The 19,879-nt window shown below is 37.2% G+C and overlaps 1 protein-coding gene across 5 annotated transcripts in view; it reads left to right on the forward strand.

Annotated features, from left to right (window-relative positions):
* The window catches only part of TTK (TTK protein kinase), a 56,682-nt gene that overhangs the window by 13,899 nt on the left and 22,904 nt on the right, over positions 1-19,879 (forward strand). For all 5 annotated transcript variants that reach the window (XM_037741297.1, XM_037741295.1, XM_017536416.2 and 2 more), the window contains 6 exons: positions 1,960-2,103; positions 2,585-2,699; positions 2,869-2,941; positions 3,031-3,125; positions 4,440-4,527; positions 5,611-5,734. In XM_037741297.1, the coding sequence (XP_037597225.1) occupies positions 1,960-2,103; positions 2,585-2,699; positions 2,869-2,941; positions 3,031-3,125; positions 4,440-4,527; positions 5,611-5,734 (639 nt within the window). The remainder of the gene's footprint in view (positions 1-1,959; positions 2,104-2,584; positions 2,700-2,868; positions 2,942-3,030; positions 3,126-4,439; positions 4,528-5,610; positions 5,735-19,879) is intronic.

The following is a 19,879-nucleotide window of genomic DNA, read 5'->3' on the forward strand; positions in this document are numbered from 1 at the left end:
ATATTTAAGCTAGAGCTTACATAAACTTTTCTTATGCTATGGCTTCATAGCACCAAAATGTACATAAAAATATAGCTGTATAACTTATAACTTGGTGGTCAAGTAAACTATAGAGAGAGAGAGGGAGATAGAGAGAGAGAGAGTGTGTGTAGCATTAATTGATAGTTCTTTAAAATAAAAAAGTAAACTGCTGCAGAAATTCTTTCTTGCTCACTTGGTTCTTCATAGTCTGGATTTTTTGGGTAGGACCATGATAATCTCTTCCTCAGACATTTTTAACCTGGCTTTTCCTTAGTCTTTTCTCATTTTCTGGGGCCTTTGAATACACAGTCTGCCCTCTGGCCAGGTATTTCCATTCTCCCTCTGCCTTGTTTCCTCTGCAACTGTGATCCAATTTAATGCCAGTGATAAACATATTCACCCTAGCAGAATCCTCATGATGGTTTCCATAGCAGGGATTAGTCACTGGAGAGTATTCTCCAGGATTGAGGCTGGAGAAAAGAATTATATAGCTCAGAAATGATTTGAGAACCCTGAATTTTTACCTATTCAGATGACTTCTGAATAGGTCATCGTCTTCTCCAGTCTGTTCTTTGTACTATCAGGTTACTTTTTAAAACTGTTATCCCTTTCTTGGTTAGAAAAATTGATGCCTTCTTGCTTGTTAGAGAAAATTTGGCAAGACGTGTTTCTCTCCATTCTCCTTATTGTAGCCTCTCAATAACAACCACAAATTTTACACACATAAAGATTGAAATTCTTAAATTGAGTTATCTGTAAAACAGACGAACTTTATCTGTACCACTTTATCTGTAATGTGATAGTAATGCACAGTGATGCAGTGTGGTCAAATGCATTGTACAGTAATGCAGTGTGGTCAGATTGTGATTATTTTGAGCACAGTTGATGGCTTGGCTATCAGGAAATAATGCAACATCCCTGAAATCCTATGTACAGTCTGATGTGTATGTATTTTTATAGGGATGGGGAGGACATTTCAATTTTTACCAGATTTTTAAATCTCTGATCTCAATACTAAGCTCTCATTAATGAAGCTTCTTAATTCTAATCTAAGCCTTTCTCTCTTTCCTTGCGCTAAAATACACAATACATGAAATTCTACCACTATTCAATAAATGTAGGCTTAATCACTATCAAATATATTTTTAAAAATGTGTAAACTACCAGAAGCTAGAGGTCATTTCATAAGCATTTTTATACCCTAAGTGCCAAGTGCATAGCATAGCTCAGTGGTTCCCATAAGTGTTGATAATATTCTGTAAGATATGTGATGTATACATTTAATATTTATAAGTCAGATACTAGGTGTAAGTTTACCAATTTTTTTGGTAACTTGACCATACTCAGAAAGGTAATTATGATAGTTTCTCAGTTATTCTGCATTCTTTTGCAGGTTGGTATAGCTGAGTGCTGTAGCTAAAGATTAATCTGTATTTGTTATGTTTTTTCCCAAAAAATCCTTTTGATGGAAGATGCTTTTAAAAAAAGATATCATTCTTCCCTTAACTAAATGTCACTATGAATGATACTTATTACAGCATGTTGTAAGAGACTGGTGCTCTTGGCAGTTTTTTAACATCTAGAATACACTCCTGTTTCTAACTGTTGTGATTGGCCTTTGCTGTCCCCTCTTGGTAACTGCTTTGTTAACACTTCTGTTACTTCAGAAAGTGGATAGTAGTGATAAACTAATCCACAATTATGTCAGCTACGTATTTCAAGGAAACTATTTGGTATATATTGTTATCAGAGGAGAGTTGATTATCTGCAGAAGTAGTGAGAGATTATTTATTTGCCTGTGAAATAAAGTACATGAGCCTTGGAATAAATATTTTTGCTTAAGTCTTTTTAAAACTTTCCTAGGTCCTGATGAATAAGTATCTGGGTGGTGGGTGAAAATTACTGGCTAAAAATGACAGTGATTTTTTGCTTTGTTAGGTAATTTTAACAAAAGTAAACAACTTCTTCAAAAAGCTGTAGAACGCGGAGCAGTACCACTAGAAATGCTAGAAATTGCCCTCCGGAATTTAAACCTTCAAAAAAAGCAGCTGCTTTCAGAGGAGGAAAAGAAGACTTTATCATGTAAATATTAATGTATACTAATGCTTTTCTGTGATAGGTAGTACTTAAAGATTCAGGATAGTATTTTGTAGAAAAATATTATTTATTGTAGAATGGTCAAAATCTAAGATTAAATTGTAAAGGAGGTAAGACTTTGAGAAGTAAAAAAGTCTTTACAATCCTGTGCAAATTTATCTTTTTTTTTTTTTGCTAAGCTTTTTTTGTTAACACATGAAAAACAGCTCTAAGCAAGAGAATGGGTTTTTTTTTTTTTTTTGCTTTTAGAAATAGGGAATGTGCTTTTACTGTGGGGGAATAGTTATATAATTTAAGAGAATTTGAAGAAGTTGTTACAGAATTATCTTGGTAACATCTTCGTGTCTGCATATCTTACTTGGGGACAAGTATTTACTATGAATTGACTTTTAAAATATTTGCAAGATTACTTTTTTGTACTTTTTTATTTCTTACAAATTTAATCATAGTTTCAAAATTTTTACAGCGTCTGCAGTATTAACTGCCCAAGAATCATTTTCCAGTTCACTTGGGCATTTACAGAATAAGGTCAACAGTTGTGATTCCAGAGGACAGGCTACTAAAGCCAGGTTTTTATATGGGTAAGGAAACTAAAGCAGTTTTCTCTGTAAATACGTGTGTGTTTTTTAATGTAACTACATGTAGCTACGTGTATGTTTTCATATATGTGATAATACTTTTTCGCAGTAGAGTAGAAGTACATATTAATATTATCCTTTGAAAAATTGGGGGTATTTTCTTTCTGTTTAGGGAGAACATGCCCCCACAAGATGCAGAAATAGGTTATCGGAATCCATTGAAACACACTAACAAAACTAAACAGGTAAGTTATTTTCAATCTGCTTGATTAAGGTGGTGAAAATTAGGTTTTTATTTCCTAGTTGGTTATTCAATCTTTCAAAATATTTTTAGTCATGCCCATTTGGAAGAGTCCCAGTTAACCTTCTAAATAGCCCAGATTATGATGTGAAGAGGGATGATTCAGTTGTACCAAGTTTTATAAAAAGGTATGTTGAATTTTAATTTTTAAGATTTGTTGTCCATATGTGAAGACTGATGGCAGAATGGTCTTAAAGTCTTTTACTGAGTAATAGTAATTATGATTAAATTTTTATTCAGCTTTAGAAGATAATAAGTCTAAATGCTATCAGGAACAAAGAAATGAGTGGAGAAAATGACTTTGCTTTTTCACTCATTAAATGTATTCATTAAAGGAACAAATAGGAAAAAATATTAAGTCAGCATTAAGCTTAAAAGACTGATATTTGAGGATTTTTCACTTATGGGTAGGCTCTCTAATAAGAATTTCTTGCTGTTGTGTTTGAGAGTCTCTGTAACGGGTGGAAGGAGGTCTGGGAACAAATATTTGCTACGAATATTTCCAGGGGAGAATCACTGTTAGTGGGAAAGATGATTATTCATTCTTTTGCTTCAGTCTAAGCCTTCAAGAAGTGGGACCAATTAGGTAGAGATGAAATACTGTTTATTACATCCAGTGTGTGCCCCTTCCCTCAATTTGCATGTTTATTCCCTGTTAAGAAATGGGCATGTAGCATCTAGCTCAGCTAAAGGAGAGTTTTTTTGGTCTATTCTTAATTCTGATCACCATTTATAATACTGTTTATGTTGGAAAAGGCTCCTTACAGTCCAGAGAACTATTTTGCAAATTAACTTTAGAAATACAACAGACTTTTTTTAGTTAGCATCTTTTATAATTACATTTCTATTATATTTAGACTTGACTAAACATTGACATTATTGACATTAAAAGAACATTTTGGTCATCAAGGTTAACCTTTGAAGTCTTAATCACTGTCATTTCATCTTGTTTGTCTCTATTTCAAATACCTAGCTCAAGAATAAAGGAAATGTTCTCCCACTCCCAAAAATTAAAAACAAAAGCAGAAAAACTGCAGCCATTTTCTTGGTTCCTATTATTGATAGACAGTGCTAGGTACTGTGAAGGCCCACAGAAGTGCTTATGCCCCGGTTCTTATCCTTTACCTATTTGTAATCAGAAATGTATTTTCATCTATATACTTTGCGTTTCCCACAGTCTAACCTTGATTCCAGTTGTTGCTTATTAGATAATAAAGAAGTAGGGAACCACCTATCTCTGTCACTTTTGTCATTGCCCAGCAACTAATTTTGTTAGCTAAGTCACCCTTGTATTGGAATTATGTCACTTTAAGAAATGTCCTTTTAAGAGATTTTTTTCAATAAAATATGTATATTGTTAAAAAGCCAACTTAAGATGAAAAACATTGAAAATATTTTTTTTCAAATTTAATATTAAAATTATTTTGTTTCATGGGTAAAAGACAGACCTCTAGATCAGGATGCCGAGATTTGGTTGTGCCTGGATCTAAACCAAGTGGAAATGATTCCTGTGAATTGAGAAATTTAAAGGTATTTTAATTCTATATCATTATATGAATTAAGGGTTCCTGATCTGGGAGGATCAGGATTCAGGGAGCTTTTTCTGGGGAAAGGACTTACAAGTAGTTCATATGTCTGCAGTAGTGTTCCAAGAGGTGTGGGACTGCCAGTGGGAAGTTTTTATTTCTCCAAGGTCAAGGTGGTAGAGCCAGGATCAACAATCTCTTAAGAGAATCATGAAGTAATATTTATAAGGGATGTGTTTAAGCAGATTAGTTGCCCTGGGTTTGGGAATACATGACTCGGGGAGCTATTGCCCCCAAGTTTTGTTTTTTGTTACGTTTAATCATATGATTCTGGTAAGACATCTTAGAAAAAAATGAGAGAGTAAATTGTATTGGGGCAGGGGTGAGGATATAAATAATCAATCCTGACCTCCTGAAATGGCAGAGCAACTTTGTGTGGACTTCAAAGAAAGGAAATAATTTTAGTTCATGGTACATTGCGATTTTTAGTGGCTATGCTCTTACTATAATTGAGTTAAACCCCTGGTATCATGATTTGGGTCTTTTCGATTTTATATTCTTTGTTAATGCCTCTCTCTTTCACGATCTATACTTTAAATATTAATTTTTTCTAATCCCGGCTGTCCTAGAGAACAGTGCATAATTGTGTCAAAAATATTGCTTTCTGGATTTAGAGTAACTACTGTCTTAAGTTATACTGATATTAATTTTGACATGTTATTTTTGGTGATAAAATAGCAATCACAGTAACAAAATACTTAATTTTTTTTTCTTGTCACGAGGCATACTCTGTGTTGAATTCAAACTTTCCAACCCTTTGCATTTTTAAGTGAAATACATTTTAGCAATTGATTAATATATCCACTGAAAGTAAATTGGCCAGATTTATGGTTATGACCCTTCGCATTGCTCTAACTAGTAATTCAGGCAATTAACTTTTGCTGGAAGTTTGTGAGTCTACATGTCATTACAACAGAAAATTTTACAAGCAATCTATATGTAGATAAGACTTTACTATATTGAACAGTAAAAGAAATTAGTATTACTACTATTTATTGGACTTTATTTGATTTTCTTTTTCATGTAGTCTGTTCAAAATATTCATTTCAAAGAACCTTTGATGTCAGATGAAAAGAGTTCTGAATTTATTATTACTGATTCGATAACTCTGAAGAATAAAACTGAATCAAGTCTTCTAGCTAAATTAGAAGGTAAGAGTGTCTAAATCAGTAGACTTATTTCTTTAGTTAAGAAAACCATTTGATAGCTTGAGAAAGCAGACCAACCACCTAAGAATTATGATGTGAAACTGTGTCTATGTTCTTTAATCTTGAATTTCAGTTCATTTATATAGGGTATATGAAAAGTATTGAATCCTGTAGCAAAGGAAGTTTATTTGCCTAAAAGGTACATAAAAGAAAGAGTGGAGGGAAAATGCAATGGAACTGAGTTATTTTTCTCAGCGGGCTTGACAGATACTTTCTAGAAGAGATAAAGAAGCTGTTCTTATATGACAGCTCTCATCTTTTTTCAAGCATTTGGTTTTCCATTGCATGGGTACTGTGATAAATGTTCTCAGGATAGATAAGTGAATGAAAGAGTGTCCCAGGGAGGTTGCAGTTCAGTGTGGGAGATTCACAGAGATACATAAATATAATGCTGAATAAAGTATAGAGATTGTCATGAGAGCCACATAACTGAAATGCTATGAGAATTCAGAAGAGGGAGAAATTAAGGAACTAATTTAGAAGAAATAAGGAAATATTTTGTGGTGATGGCGAAGTTTGAAGAAACAAATTAGGATTTAAATGGGGGGAAATAATAGAGTATTTCAGATGAAGAGGATGACATAGACAAAGAATAAAATGTTTCAGGAACAAGAGACTGTCTAGTTATGCTGCAAGCTGTAACATGGTAGTATGCAAATACGAAATAAGACTAGGTGGACTTTGAATGTCATTAGATTTTTTTTTTTTTTTTTTTTTTAGAATTCAGGGTACCATTAAAGATATTTAAACAGATCGTTAATAGGATGATCATTGTCTAGATAGAAGTTGCCAGATTGGATGTATTAATTTTTTATTTGTTTTAATAGGACTGAGGGGGAACTTTGGGACAAAGTGAGGCTTGCTCTAATGTTTGCCAGGGACTTTCCTGAAAGTCAATTGTCCAAAGAATGCCTCAGTCCCAGGCAAACAGGGACATACACAAAAAAACATTATTTTGGTTGGGAACAGATTCTTATTCCTCGCATTTGGTGGAAAGTGTTTACATTTCATATTTTCTTGCCATCTATCATAACGGGTATGATTAAGAAAATAATCTTTATCAAATATGCTTGTTAATAGTACTCTTAATACCTAATTTAATGTTTTTAAATGAATGTTATTGTCTACCAGTAATACTTTATTAATATAGTAAAGGATACAGTCAGAAACCTGCCAAAATCACAAGAGTGCGCCCAATGAAATAACACAAGTGAACGCATGCTTGTAACCAATACCCAGATCAAAAAGTAGAACATTGCTAGCACTTCAGTAACCTCCTTGATCCCCCTTCTAATCAGTACCTCTCTTCTTCCAAATGTAATCATTTTCTGATTTCTGACACCACAGAATGAAATAATACAGGGTGTATTCTTGTGTTTGCTCCCTCGCTGTTGTTTATGGAACTCATCCATTTTTTATGATGTATACTCTGTTGATTTTTCTTGCCATATAGTATTTAATTAGTGTAAATATACTGTAATTTGTTTATTCACATGTACATGGATAACAGTTTTTTGTCTAGTGAATAATGCTGCTATGAATATTTTGGTGTCTTTTGATTCACATTTGTACAAATTTCTGTTGAGTGTATTCTAAGAGTGGGATTGTTGGGTCATAGGATATGCATGTATTCAGCTTTGGAAGATAGTGCCTAATGGTCTGAAAAGTGGTTGTACTAACCTTAGACCAGCAGTTAAGTTGCTCCTGCTCCTGTTCTTTGCAGTCATTGTATTGTTGGCTTTTAATTTTAGGCATTCTGATGCTATCTAGTGGTATCTGTCTCATTGTGGTTTTAATTTGCATTTTGTGTTTCCTTAATGTCTGCTATTGAACATTTGTTTCATGTATGTATTGGCCATGTGGATACTCTCTTGTAACATACTGCCACTGTGTCACCCAGGTTGCAGTATTGCTGAATTTTCTGTTTTTTTTTTTTTTTTTTCTTTCTTTCTTTCATTGATTTTTAAGAGGTAATTATATGATCTGGGTATAAATCATTAGTTGGAATATGTGTTTGTAAGGGAAAAAACATAATTATTTTTCTTTCCCTTGTTAGCTTCTTAGTTGAGACACTCTCCTGAAAATACAAGTCTGATTAACAATAGAAAAACAAGCAGAAGTTTGTTAACATGTGCTCTACCCATCACCTGGGAGGGTTCACCTCAGAAGTATTTCTTTCGCAGCAGTGGATTTGATTAAATGGTATTTTAACAAAGAGCCATAAATCTTAACTATTGGCAAGACAAAGGAGAGAATAGTTCCAATCTTTAAAAGCAGGAACATGTGGAAAGATAGTAAAATTTGTTCCCAGATTTTTCCGGTGCCTGCTGGTGCTTTCTAGCCCAAGAAGCAAGTGTTTTCTCCAGTAAGGAAGTATTTATATCCTGCCATCAGGCCAGATAGTTCCATATTTTTTTTTTCTTTTTTTTTGAGACAGAGTTTCTCTCTTGTCACCTAGGCTGGAGTGCAGTGGTGCAATCTCAGCTCACTGCAACATCCACCTCTGTGGTTCAAGTGACTCTCCTGCCTCGGCCTCCCAAGTAGCTGGGATTACAGGCATGTACCACCACACCCATTGTATTTCTTGTAGAGACAGGGTTTTGTATTTTTCGTAGATACGAGGTTTTGTCATGTTGGGCAGGCTCGTCTCCAACTCCTCACCTCAGGTGATCTGCCTGCCTCGGCTTCCCAAAGTGTTGGGATTACGGGCGTAAGCCACTGTGCCTGGCCAATATTTCCATAATTTTTAGATGTATCATTTTATCTTTCATCTTCTGGTTTATATTTTTGCTGAGTTTAATGTTTACATATGTATAAGATCAAGTGTCAGGTTTCATTATTTTTCTCGTAATGGATATCCAGTTGACCTAGCACCATTTATTGAAAATATCCTCCTTTAGGCTAGGTGCAGTGGCTCATGCCTGTAATCCCAGCACTTTGGGAGGCTGAGGCGGGTGGATCACGAGGTCAGGAGATCGAGACCATCCTGGCTGACATGGTGAAACCCTGTCTCTACTAAAAATACAAAAAATTAGCCGGGCATGGTGGTGTACGCCTGTAGTCCCAGCTACTTGGGAGGTTAAGGCAGGAGAAATGCTTGAACCTGAGAGGCTGAGGTTGCAGTGAGCCGAGATCATACCACTGCACTCCAGCCTGGGCGACAGAGAGAGACTCTGTCTCTAAAGAATAAAGGAAAAAAAAATCTTCCTTTATCTCACTGACTTGTAAATTAGTAGATTCTATGTATGGTTTCTGGCTTTGGATTCTTTTCCATTCCATATTCATTTTTGTCTTTTTATTTTTTTGAGACAGGGTCTTGCTCTGTCATCCAAATTGCAGTACAGTGGTGTGATCACAGCTTATTGCAACCTCTGCCTCCTGGGCACAAGTGATCCTTCTACCTCAGCCTACTGAGTAACCTGGGACCTATAGGCATGTGCCGCCATGCCTGGCTCATTTTTTAATTTGTTGTAGAGACAGGGTCTTGCTGTGTTGCCCAGGCTGATCTCAAACTCCTGAGCTCAAGCAGTCTGCCCACCTTAGCTTCCCAAAGTGCTGGGATTAAAAGCATAAGCCACCATACCAGGCCTAATGCTATCTTAATAACTGCACTAAGTCTTGATATCTATCAGTGTAAATTTTTTGACTTTGTTCTTCAAGACTATTTTGGCTATTCCTGGCCTTTGGATTTCCATGTAAATACTAGCATCTATGTTTTGGTTACTACTTTTAAAAATTGGGATTGTGATTGATATTTGATTGAACCTATAAAGAAATTTGGGAGAAATTGACATCTTTACAATTAAGTTTTATAGCCAAATAACCTAGCATATCTTTTCATTCATTTAAAGTAATGAGAGAATTCTTTTCTGTGTAGACGTCTTGTGTACCTTTTGCTAGAGTTATTCTTCAATATGTTTTTTTTTTTTTTAATATACTTTAAGCTCTGAGGTACAAGTACAGAACGTGCAGGTTTGTTACATAGATATACATGTGCCATGGCAGTTGGCTGCATTCATTACCCCTTCATCTACATTAGGTATTTCTCCTAATTTTATTCCTCCCTTAGCCCCTCACCCCGACAGGCCCCTGTGTGTGATGTTCCCCTCCTGTGTTGATGTGTTCTTATTGTTCAACTCCCACTTATGAATGAGAACAAGCAGTGTTTGGTGTTCTGTTCTTGTATTAGTTTGCTGAGAAGGATGGTTTCCAGCTTCATCTATGTCCCTGCAAAGGACATGAACTCTTCCTTGTTTAGCCTACCAACCATATAAAGTCAAGAACCAGATAGATATCACAGCCAAATTCTACCAGAGGTACACAAAGAGGAGTTGGTACCATTCCTTCTGTAACTATTCCAAACAATTGAAAAAGAGGGAATCCTCTCTAATTCATTTTATGAGGCCAACATCATCCTGATACCAAAACGTGGCAGTGACACAACAAAAAAGGAAAATTTCATGCCAACATCCATGATGAACATCAATGCGAAAATCCTCAATAAAATACTGGCAAACCAAATCCAACAGCACATCAAAAAGCTTATCCACCAAGATCAAGTCGGCCTCATTCCTGGGATGCAGGGCTGGTTGAACACATGCAAATCAAAACATAATCCATCACATAAACAGAACCAAAGACAAAAACCACATGATTATCTCAATAGATGCAGAGAAGACCTTCAACAAAATTCAACAGCCCTTAATGCTAAAAACTCTCAATAAACTAGGTATCGATGGAATGTATCAGCCCAAAATATCCTTAAGCTGATAAGCAACTTCAGCAAAGTTTCTAGATACAAAGTCAATATGCAAAAATCACAAGCATTCCTATACACCAATAATAGAGAGCCAAATCATGAGTGAACTCCCATTCACAAATGCTACAAAGATAATGAAAGGAATACAACTTACAAGGTTTGTGAAGCACCTCAAAGAAAACTACAAACCACTGCTGAAGGAAACAAGAGAGGACACAAATGGAAAAACATTCCATGCTCATGGTTAGAATATCATGAAAATGGCCATACTGCCCAAAGTAAATTATAGATTCAGGGCCATCCCTGCCAAGCTACCATTGACTTTCTTCGCAGAATTGGAAAAAACTACTTTAAATTTCATATGGAACAAAAAACAGCCTACGTAGCCAAGACAATCCTAAGCAAAAAAAAAAAAAAGCTGGAGACATCACGCTACCAGACTTCAAACTATACTACAAAGTTACAATAATCAAAACAGCATGGTATTGGTACCAAAACAGATACATAGGCCAATGGAACAGAACAGAGCCCTCAGAAATAATGCCACATATCTAAAAGCATCTGACCTTTGGCAAACCTGACAAAAACAAACAATTGGGAAAGGATTCTCTTTTTAAAAAATGGGGTTGGGAAAACTGGCTAGCCATATGCAGAAAGCTGAAACTGGATCCCTTCCTTATACCTTATACAAGAATTAACTCAAGATGGATTAAAGATTTAAACGTAAGACCTAAAACCATAAAAACATTAGAAGAAGACCTAGGCAATACCATTTAGGACATAGGCATGGGCAAAGACTTCATGACAAAACACCAAAAGCAATGGCAACAAAAGTCCAAATAAACAAATGGGATCTAATTAAAGAGCTTCTGCACAGCAAAGGAAACTATCATCACAGTGAACAGGCAACCTATAAAATCAGAGAAAATTTTTGCAATCTACCCATGTGACACAGGGCTGATATCCAGAATCTACAAAGAACTTAAACAAATTTACAAGAAAAAAACAACCCCATCAAAAAATTGGCAAAGGATATGAACAGACACTTCTCAAAAAGAGACATTTACACCACCAACAAACATGGAAAAAAGCTCATCATCACTGGTCACTAGAAAAATGCAAATCAAAACCACAATGAGATACCATCTCACTCCAGTTAGAGTGTCGATCATTAAAAAGTCAGGAGACAACAGATGCTGGAGAGGATGTGGAGAAATAATAGGAACCCTTTTACACTGTTGGTGGGATTGTAAATTAGTTCAACCATTGTGGAAGATAGTTTGGCAATTCTTCAAGGATCTAGAACCAGAAATATCATTTGACCCAGCAGTCCCATTACTGGGTATATACCTAAAGGAATATAAATCATTCAATTAGAAAGATACATGCACAGGTATGTTTTTGCGGCAGTGTTTACAATAGCAAAGACTTGGAACCAACCCAAATGCCCATCAGTGACAGACTGGATAAAGCAAATGTGGCACACAGACACTATGGAATACTATGCAGTATTTGGTTCTGTTTATGTGATGGATTATGTTTGTTGATTTGCATGTGTTGAACCAGCCCTACATCCCAGGAATGAAGCCGACTTGATCTTGGTGGATAAGCTTTTTGATGTGCTGTTGGATTTGGTTTGCCAGTATTTTATTGAGGATTTTTGCATTGATGTTCATCATGGATGTTGGCATGAAATTTTCTTTTTTTGTTGTGTGTCTGCCACGTTTTGGTATCAGGATGATGTTGGCCTCATAAAATGAATAAGAGAGGATTCCCTCTTTTTCAATTGTTTGGAATAGTTACAGAAGGAATGGTACCAAATCCTCTTTGTGTACCTCTGGTAGAATTTGCCTGTGAATCTATCTGGTTCTTGACTTTTTTTGGTTGGTAGGCTATTAATTGCTACTTCAACTTCAGAACTTGTTATTGTTCTTTTTAAGGATTCGACTTCTTTCTGATTTAGTCTTGGGAGGGTGTAAGTGTCCAGAAATCTATCAATTTCTTCTAGATTTCCTGGTTTATTTGCATAGAGGTGTTTATAGTATTCACTGATGGTAGTTTATATTTCTGTGGGATCAATGGTGATATACCCTTTATTTTTTATTGCATCTATTGATTCTTTTCTCTTTTCTTCTTTAGTAGTCTGTCTAGTGGTCCATCTATTTTGTTGATCTTTTCAAAAAAACCAGCTCTTGGATTCATTGATTTTTTTTTGAAGGATTTTTTTTTTAAATCTCTATCTCCTTTAGTTTTGCTCTGATCTTAGTTGTTTTTTGTCTTTTCTTAGCTTTTGAATTTGTTTGCTCTTGCTTCTCTACTTCTTTTAATTGGGACTTTAAGGTGTCAGTGTTATATCTTTCCTGCTTTCTCATGTGGGCCTTTTCTATAAACTTTCCTCTATATACTGCTTTAAATGTGTCCTCGATTCTGGTACGTTGTGTCTTTATGCTCATTGGTTTCAAAGACATCTTTGTTTTTGCCGTCATTTTGTTATTTATGCAGTACAGCTAGTGCTTGACTTACGACTGCGGTTGGAACCGCGGGGCCGGTCGTAACACGATTTGGTCGTAAGTTGAGTAGGCTATATGTACAGTTGAAATGGTGCACACAGAGATGGTAGTGCTGCCGGAAGCTGGTCTGCACTGTCATACGCCGAGCTGGGCAACGTTTGCGCTGCCAGAGGCGGAGCAATCGTGGCTAGCGATTGTGGACGTAAAGTCGAATGGTCATAAGTTTCATAGGTGATAAGTCGATCAATACCTGTAGTCATTCAGGAGCAGGTTGTTCAGTTTCCATGTAGCCGTGCAGTTTTGAGTAAGTTTCTTAATCCTGAGTTCTAATTTGATTGCACTGTGGTCTGAGAGACTGTTATGATTTCCATTCTTTTGCATTTGCTAAGGAGTGTTTTAACTTCGATTATGTAGTCAGTTTTAGAATAAGTGTGATGTGGTGCTCAGAAGAATGTATATTCTGTTGATTTGGGGTGGAGAGTTTGGTAGATGTCTAGTAGGTCTGCGTGGTCCAGATCTGCCTTCAAGTCCTGGATATCCTTGTTAATTTTCTGTCTTGATCTGTCTTATGTTGACAGTGGGTTGAGTCTCCCACTATTATTGTGTGAGAGTCTAAGTCTCTTTGTAGATCTCTTAAGAACTTGCTTTATGAATCTGGGTGCTCCTGTATTGGGTGTGTATATATTTAGGATCGTTAGCTCTTCTTGTTGCATTGATCCATTTACCATTATGTAATACCCTCCTTGTTTCTTATTATCTTTGTTGATTTAAAGTCTATTTTATCAGATACTAGGGTTGCAACCCCTGCTTTTTTTTGCCTTCCATTTGCTTGGTAAATATTCCTCCATCCTTTTATTTTGAGCCTATGTTTGTCTTTGCACATGAGTTGGGTCTCCTGAGTACAGCACACCGATGGGTCTTGACTATTGAGTTTGCTATTCTGTGTCTCTTAATTGGGGCATTTAGCACTTTACATTTCAGGTTAACATTGTTGTGTGTGAATTTGATCCTGCCATTATGACGCCAGCTGGTTGTTTTGCCCATTAGTTGATGCAGTTTCTTCATACCATCGATGGTCATTACAATTTGGCATGTTTTTGCAGCAGCTAGTACCAGTTGTTCTTTTCCATGTTTAGTGGAAGCTCTTCAGGAGTTTTTGTAAGGCAGACCTGGTGGTGACAAAATCTCTCAGCACTTGCTTGTCCGTAAAGGATTTTTTTTCTCTTTCACTGATGAAGCTTAGTTTGGCTGGATATGAAATTCTGGGCTGCAAATTCTTTTTTTGAAGAATGCTGAATGTTGGCCCCTACTCTTTTTCTGGCTTGTAGGGTTTCTGCTGAGAGATCTGATATGAGTCTGATGGGCTTCCCTTTGTGAGTAACCCAACCTTTCTCTCTGGCTGCCCTTAGCATTTTTTTACTTCATTTCAACCTTGGTGAATCTGACGATTATGTGTTGTGGGGTTGCTCATCTCAAGGAGTATCTCTGTGGTTTTCTCTGTATTTCCTGAATTTGAATGTTGGTCTGCCTTGCTAGGTTGGGAAGTTCTCCTGGATAATATCCCGAAGAGTATTTTCCAACTTGGTTCCATTCTCCCTGTCACTTTCAGGTACACCAGTCAAATGTAGATTTGGTCTTTTCACATAGTCCCATATTTCTTGGAGCTTTGTTCATTTCTTTTCACTCTTTTTTCTCTAATCTTGTCTTCTCACTTTATTTTATTGAGTTGATCTTCAGTCTCTGATATCCTTCTTCCACTTGATTGATTTGGCTATTGAAACTTGTATATGCTTCACGAAGTTCTTGTGCTGTTTTTTTTTTTCAGCTCCATTTGGTAGTTTATATTCTTTTCTAAACTTATTATTCTAGTTAGCAATTCATCTAACCTTTTTTCAACATTCTTAGCTTCCTTGCATTGGGTTAGAAGATGCTCCTTTAGCTTGGAGGATTTTATCATTACTTACTTCCTGAAGCCTACTTCTGTCAGTTTGTCCAACTCATTCTCCATCTAGTTTTGTTTTTTTGCTGGTGAGGAGTTACGATACCTTGGAGGAGAAGAGGTGTTCTGGTTTTTGGAATTTTCAGCCTTTTTGTGCTGGTTTCTCCCCAGCACAAAAATTTGTGCTGGAGAATTTATCTACCTTTGGTCTCTGAAGTCGGTGACCTTTGGATGGGGTCTCTGAGTGGACGTCCTTTTTGTTGATGTTGAAACTATTCCTTTCTGTTTGTTAGTTTTCCTTCCAACAGTCAGGCCCTCTGCTGCTGGTCTGCTGGAGTTTGCTGGAGGTCCACTCCAGACTCTGCTGCCAGGGTACCACCGGCAGAGGCTGCTGAACAGCAAAGATTGTTGCCTGTTCCTTCCTCTAGTAGCTTCATCCCAGTACGGTACCTGCCAGATGCCAGCCAGAGCTCTCCTGTATGAGGTGTCTGTTGCCCCTATTGGGAGGTGTCTCCCAGTCAGGATACACAGGGGTCGGGGATCCACTTGAGGAGGCAGTCTATCCCTTATCAGAGCTTGAATGCTGTGCTGGGATATCCACTGCTCTCTTCAGACCTGCCAGGCAGGGACATTTAAATCTGCTAAAGCTGTGCCCACTACCTCCTCTTTTCCCAGGTTGTCTGTCTGTCCCAGGAAGCTGGGGGCTTTATTTCTAAGTCCCTGATGGGCTGCTGCCTTTTTTCAGAGATACCCTACCCAGCAAGGAGGGACTCTAGTGAGACAGTCTGCCTAAAGCAGCCTTGCTGAGCTGTGGTGGACTCTGCCTAGTTTGAACTTCCCAGCAACTTTGTTTGCACTGTAAAGGTTAAAACCACCTCAGCAATGGCAGATGCCCGTTCCCCCACCAAGCTCACTGTCCCAGTTCGAGCTTAGACTGCTGTGCTGGCTGTGAGAATTTCAAGCCAGTGGATCTTAGTTTGCTGGTCTCCGGGGGATGGGAACCCTGAGCCAAACCATTTGACTGCCTGGCTTTAGCCCCCTTTCCCAGGGAGTGAACGTTTTTGTCTCGCTGGTGTTCCAGGCACCACTGAGGCATGAAAAAAAATACCACTGTAGCTAGCTTAGTGTCTGCCCAAATGGCTTCCCAGTTTTGTGCTGGAAGCCCAGGGCCCTGATGGTTGTATAGGTACCAGAGGGAATCTCCTAGTCTGTTGGTTGTGAACACCATGGGAAGAGCGCAGTATCTGGGCCAGAGTGCAGGGTACAGACCCTAATGGCTTCCCTTGGCAAGGAGAGGGAGTTCCCCGACCCCTTGCGCTTCCCGGGTGAGGCGATGCCCCACCTTGCTTTGGCTCGCTCTCCTTGGGCTGCACCCACTGTCCAACCAGTCTCAATGAGATGAACCAGGTACCTCAGTTGGAAATGCTGAAATCACCCACCTTCTGTGTTGATCTCACTGAGAGCTGCACACCAGAGCTGTTCCTATTCGGTCTTGCCAGCAATCTATTCTTGAATATTTTTTGATACCGATCACATATTCTTGATATTTTTTGATGCTGTGATAATGAATGGTATCTTTTTAAAAACCTTTTTCTAGCCTGGGCAACATAAGGAAATCTCATCTCAACAGAAAAGTTAGCTCGGTGTGGTGGGATGTGCCTGTGGTCCCAGCTGCGGAGGAGGCTGAGGTGGGAGGATCACTTGAGCCCAGGAGGTTGAGACTGCACTGAGCTATGATCACCTGATTATTCCACTGCATTCCAGCCTGGGTGATAGAAGAAGACCTTGTCTAAAGAAAAAAAATCTTTGTTGTTAGTTTATAACGAATACAATTGATTTTTACATACTGTTTTTTAGATACCGTGGCACTGCTAAATTCACTGAGTAATTCTAATAGTTTTCTGTGCATTTTTTGGATTTTTACAGGTACACAGTTATGTTTGAAAATAGTATAGCTTTTTTCATTTTGAATCCTTTTAACTTTCTTTTCTGTGCCTTGTTATAATTGCTGTGACCTCCAGTATAACGGTGATTAGAAAGGGGTGATAGGTGCTGTTCTTGTCTCATTTCTTATTTTAAGAGAAAGCTGTCAGTATTTTACTTTTAGTACGATAATTGCTGTAGAGTTTTGTCCCTGCTTTTTGTCAGATTGAGTGAGTTCCATTTTATACATAGGTTATTAATAATAGTTTTTTTTTGTGACTGGGTGTTGAATTTTATCAAATTATTTTTCTGCGTCTATTTAATTATATATTTTCCTTCTTTAGTCTGTTACTATGGCAAATTACATTGGCTTTCTTTCTTTTTTTGAGACAGACTTTCGCTCTTGTTACCCAGGCTGGAGTGCAATGGCACAATCTCAACTCACCACAACCTCTGCCTCCTGGGTTCAAGCGATTCTCCTGCCTCAGCCTCCCGAGTAGCTGGGATTACAGGCATGCGTCATCATGCCTGGCTAATTTTTTGTATTTTTAATAGAGATCAGGTTTCTCCATGTTGGTCAGCCTGTTCTCAAACTCCTGACCTCAGGTGATCCGCCTACCTCGGCCTCCCAAAGTGCTGGGATTACAGGTGTGAGCCACCATGCCTGGCCTACATTGACTTTCAAATGTTAAGCAAACTGCATTTAGGAATAAGTCCAATTTGTATATAATTTGTTATCCCTTTTGTATATCAATTGCTAATATTTTGTTTAGGACTTTTTCATCCATTATTGTGAAAGGAATGGAATTGTATATTTATAGAATGTTAAATATATTGTTCAGGTGTTTTTGTTTGTAGATCTTTGAGAGAATAAATTACAAACTAGCATAAGGTGAAATTTTTGTGGTAAACTAGAGGTCTTGTAACTGGCTTAAGTCCAGCTGCTTGCTACTCAGAGGCGAAAAAGACCAGAAATGAGGTGTGATGAAAGGAAGGCAGTTTTAGAATGGCCAGGCTGTTACCTTCAAAAGACTATTCTGTAATTTCTGAAACATGCTTTCCCATATTATAATTTTTTCTTAATTGGAAATGACCTAGACATCTAATGAGGATCAATTACTTCATTCAAAATAATTTTACGATTTTAAATTACACAGAAAGTCCACTTATAAGCATTTATCTCATTTATATGTCCTGAGCTTTTTTCATTTTTAACAGTTTACCTAGGTTACTTCTGAAAAGTGAGCTGTTGTACAAAGCTAGTCATTATTTAAAGTTGTTTCCCTGTTAACCATTTTTAAAGTCTGAATAACAGGTGAACAGCTAAGTAAGAACCTTAGAGTTAAATATATTTTGCCGATAACTCAGAAGATTGAGCGGTTTTCATCGAACCAATAATCTAAATTAAATTAGTCTTATTTGTAAAAATAAAACAAAAAAAGTCACACAAATATTAGTCTGTTTTTGAGGGTTTATAGTCTTATAACTTTTATGTCAAACCTGACATCTTAATATATAGACAGAGACAGATATAAAACCATTTGGTCAATAAACTCAGACAAAAATGTATGCTGATAACTCTGAAAACGTTTATTTTTATTAATAATTCTAAAATCATTTTTATTTACCAAGATTCCTGTCAACTTGAAAAGCATTAGGACTTTTTAAATTTATGAGTACTCATTTACTTATAAGCCAATTTGGTAGCATGCTAGATACCACATATAATACATGTATTTCTAAACATGTATAGACACAGGCACAAAGATCCAATATCTTTTACCTCAGAATCTAAACATAAGATAGCAGTACAAACTCACCACTGTACAAAAGAGCTGATCCAAATTATTTTTCTGATAAAATTGGAACCCGTTCACGTGGCTAAACCTTGTTTGCCCTTATAGATAATCTGAGGAAAGCTGTGAACCAAAATTTGGGTAAAGCAATCTCTGGCAGTTTGGCCTTAAAAAACGTCTTTTAGGCCAGACACGGTGGCTCACGCCTGTAATCCTAGTAGTTTGGGAGGCCGAGGTGGGTGGATCACCTGAGGTCAGGAGTTCAAGACCAGCCTGGCCATCATGGTGAAACCTCATCTTTAAAAACAAAAAAACAAACAAACAAAAAAACTCTTTTATCCTTTTTTTCTCTTTTTTCTTCAGTTTCAAATGAGTTCCTAATGATTGTATTATAGCCATAACTGGCTGAAAACTGTATAAGAAAAAAAAAAGGCAACCTTCCAAGTGATATTTAAACATTGAGTTTTATCTCAATTCAAGTAGCTTAATAACAGCATGTTCAAAGCAGGCAGAAAAGAAAAGCGAAAATAGCTAGCTTTAGAGAACTGTTTAATTTTAAAGTTGCAGGTTAACCATTTGAGCTCTGAATTTTTCTTATTTGTAATTTGCCCATTAATTTTAAAATGTACACAAAAACAGGCCATAATATTTAACCAACTGGAGTCTCAGAAGTCTAGGAAAGAGCTCACATGCTTTCTTCCCTAACAAAGCTCGATACAGATACAAGAAATACTCTGAAGTCCAAAAGAGGATGACAAAATCAGAGGCCAGGTTGTTGGAAACCATTTCTCCCCTAGCGAGGAGAGGAGCAGCCTATCTTGCTGCTTTCTAGTTTTGATGAGTGGGATGGAGATGGTTTCAAAGCACTCTTGAACAGAGGGGTAACGCTAAACAGAGACATAAACACAGACAGATCCAATGCAGATGGAACACTCCAAACCCATTCCCAAGAAGGAGAGAGTCCTGAGATCTTGTCTCAAACCTAGACAGCACCACAGAGTGACCTGCACTGGGTCCAGATAGCAAAGAGGTCCAAATGGCACCACAAAATGACCTATACTAGGTCCAGACAATTAGAAAGCACAGTTAACAAAGATGGAGAATTTCCCAGTACACTCTGGTTGATTTATCCAACCCTTGAATTCCGTTGACTTCCCAGAT

This window comes from Cebus imitator, unplaced genomic scaffold (genome assembly GCF_001604975.1).
Source record: "Cebus imitator isolate Cc_AM_T3 unplaced genomic scaffold, Cebus_imitator-1.0 Scaffold98, whole genome shotgun sequence".
In the NCBI taxonomy this organism is placed as follows: Eukaryota; Metazoa; Chordata; class Mammalia; order Primates; family Cebidae; genus Cebus; species Cebus imitator.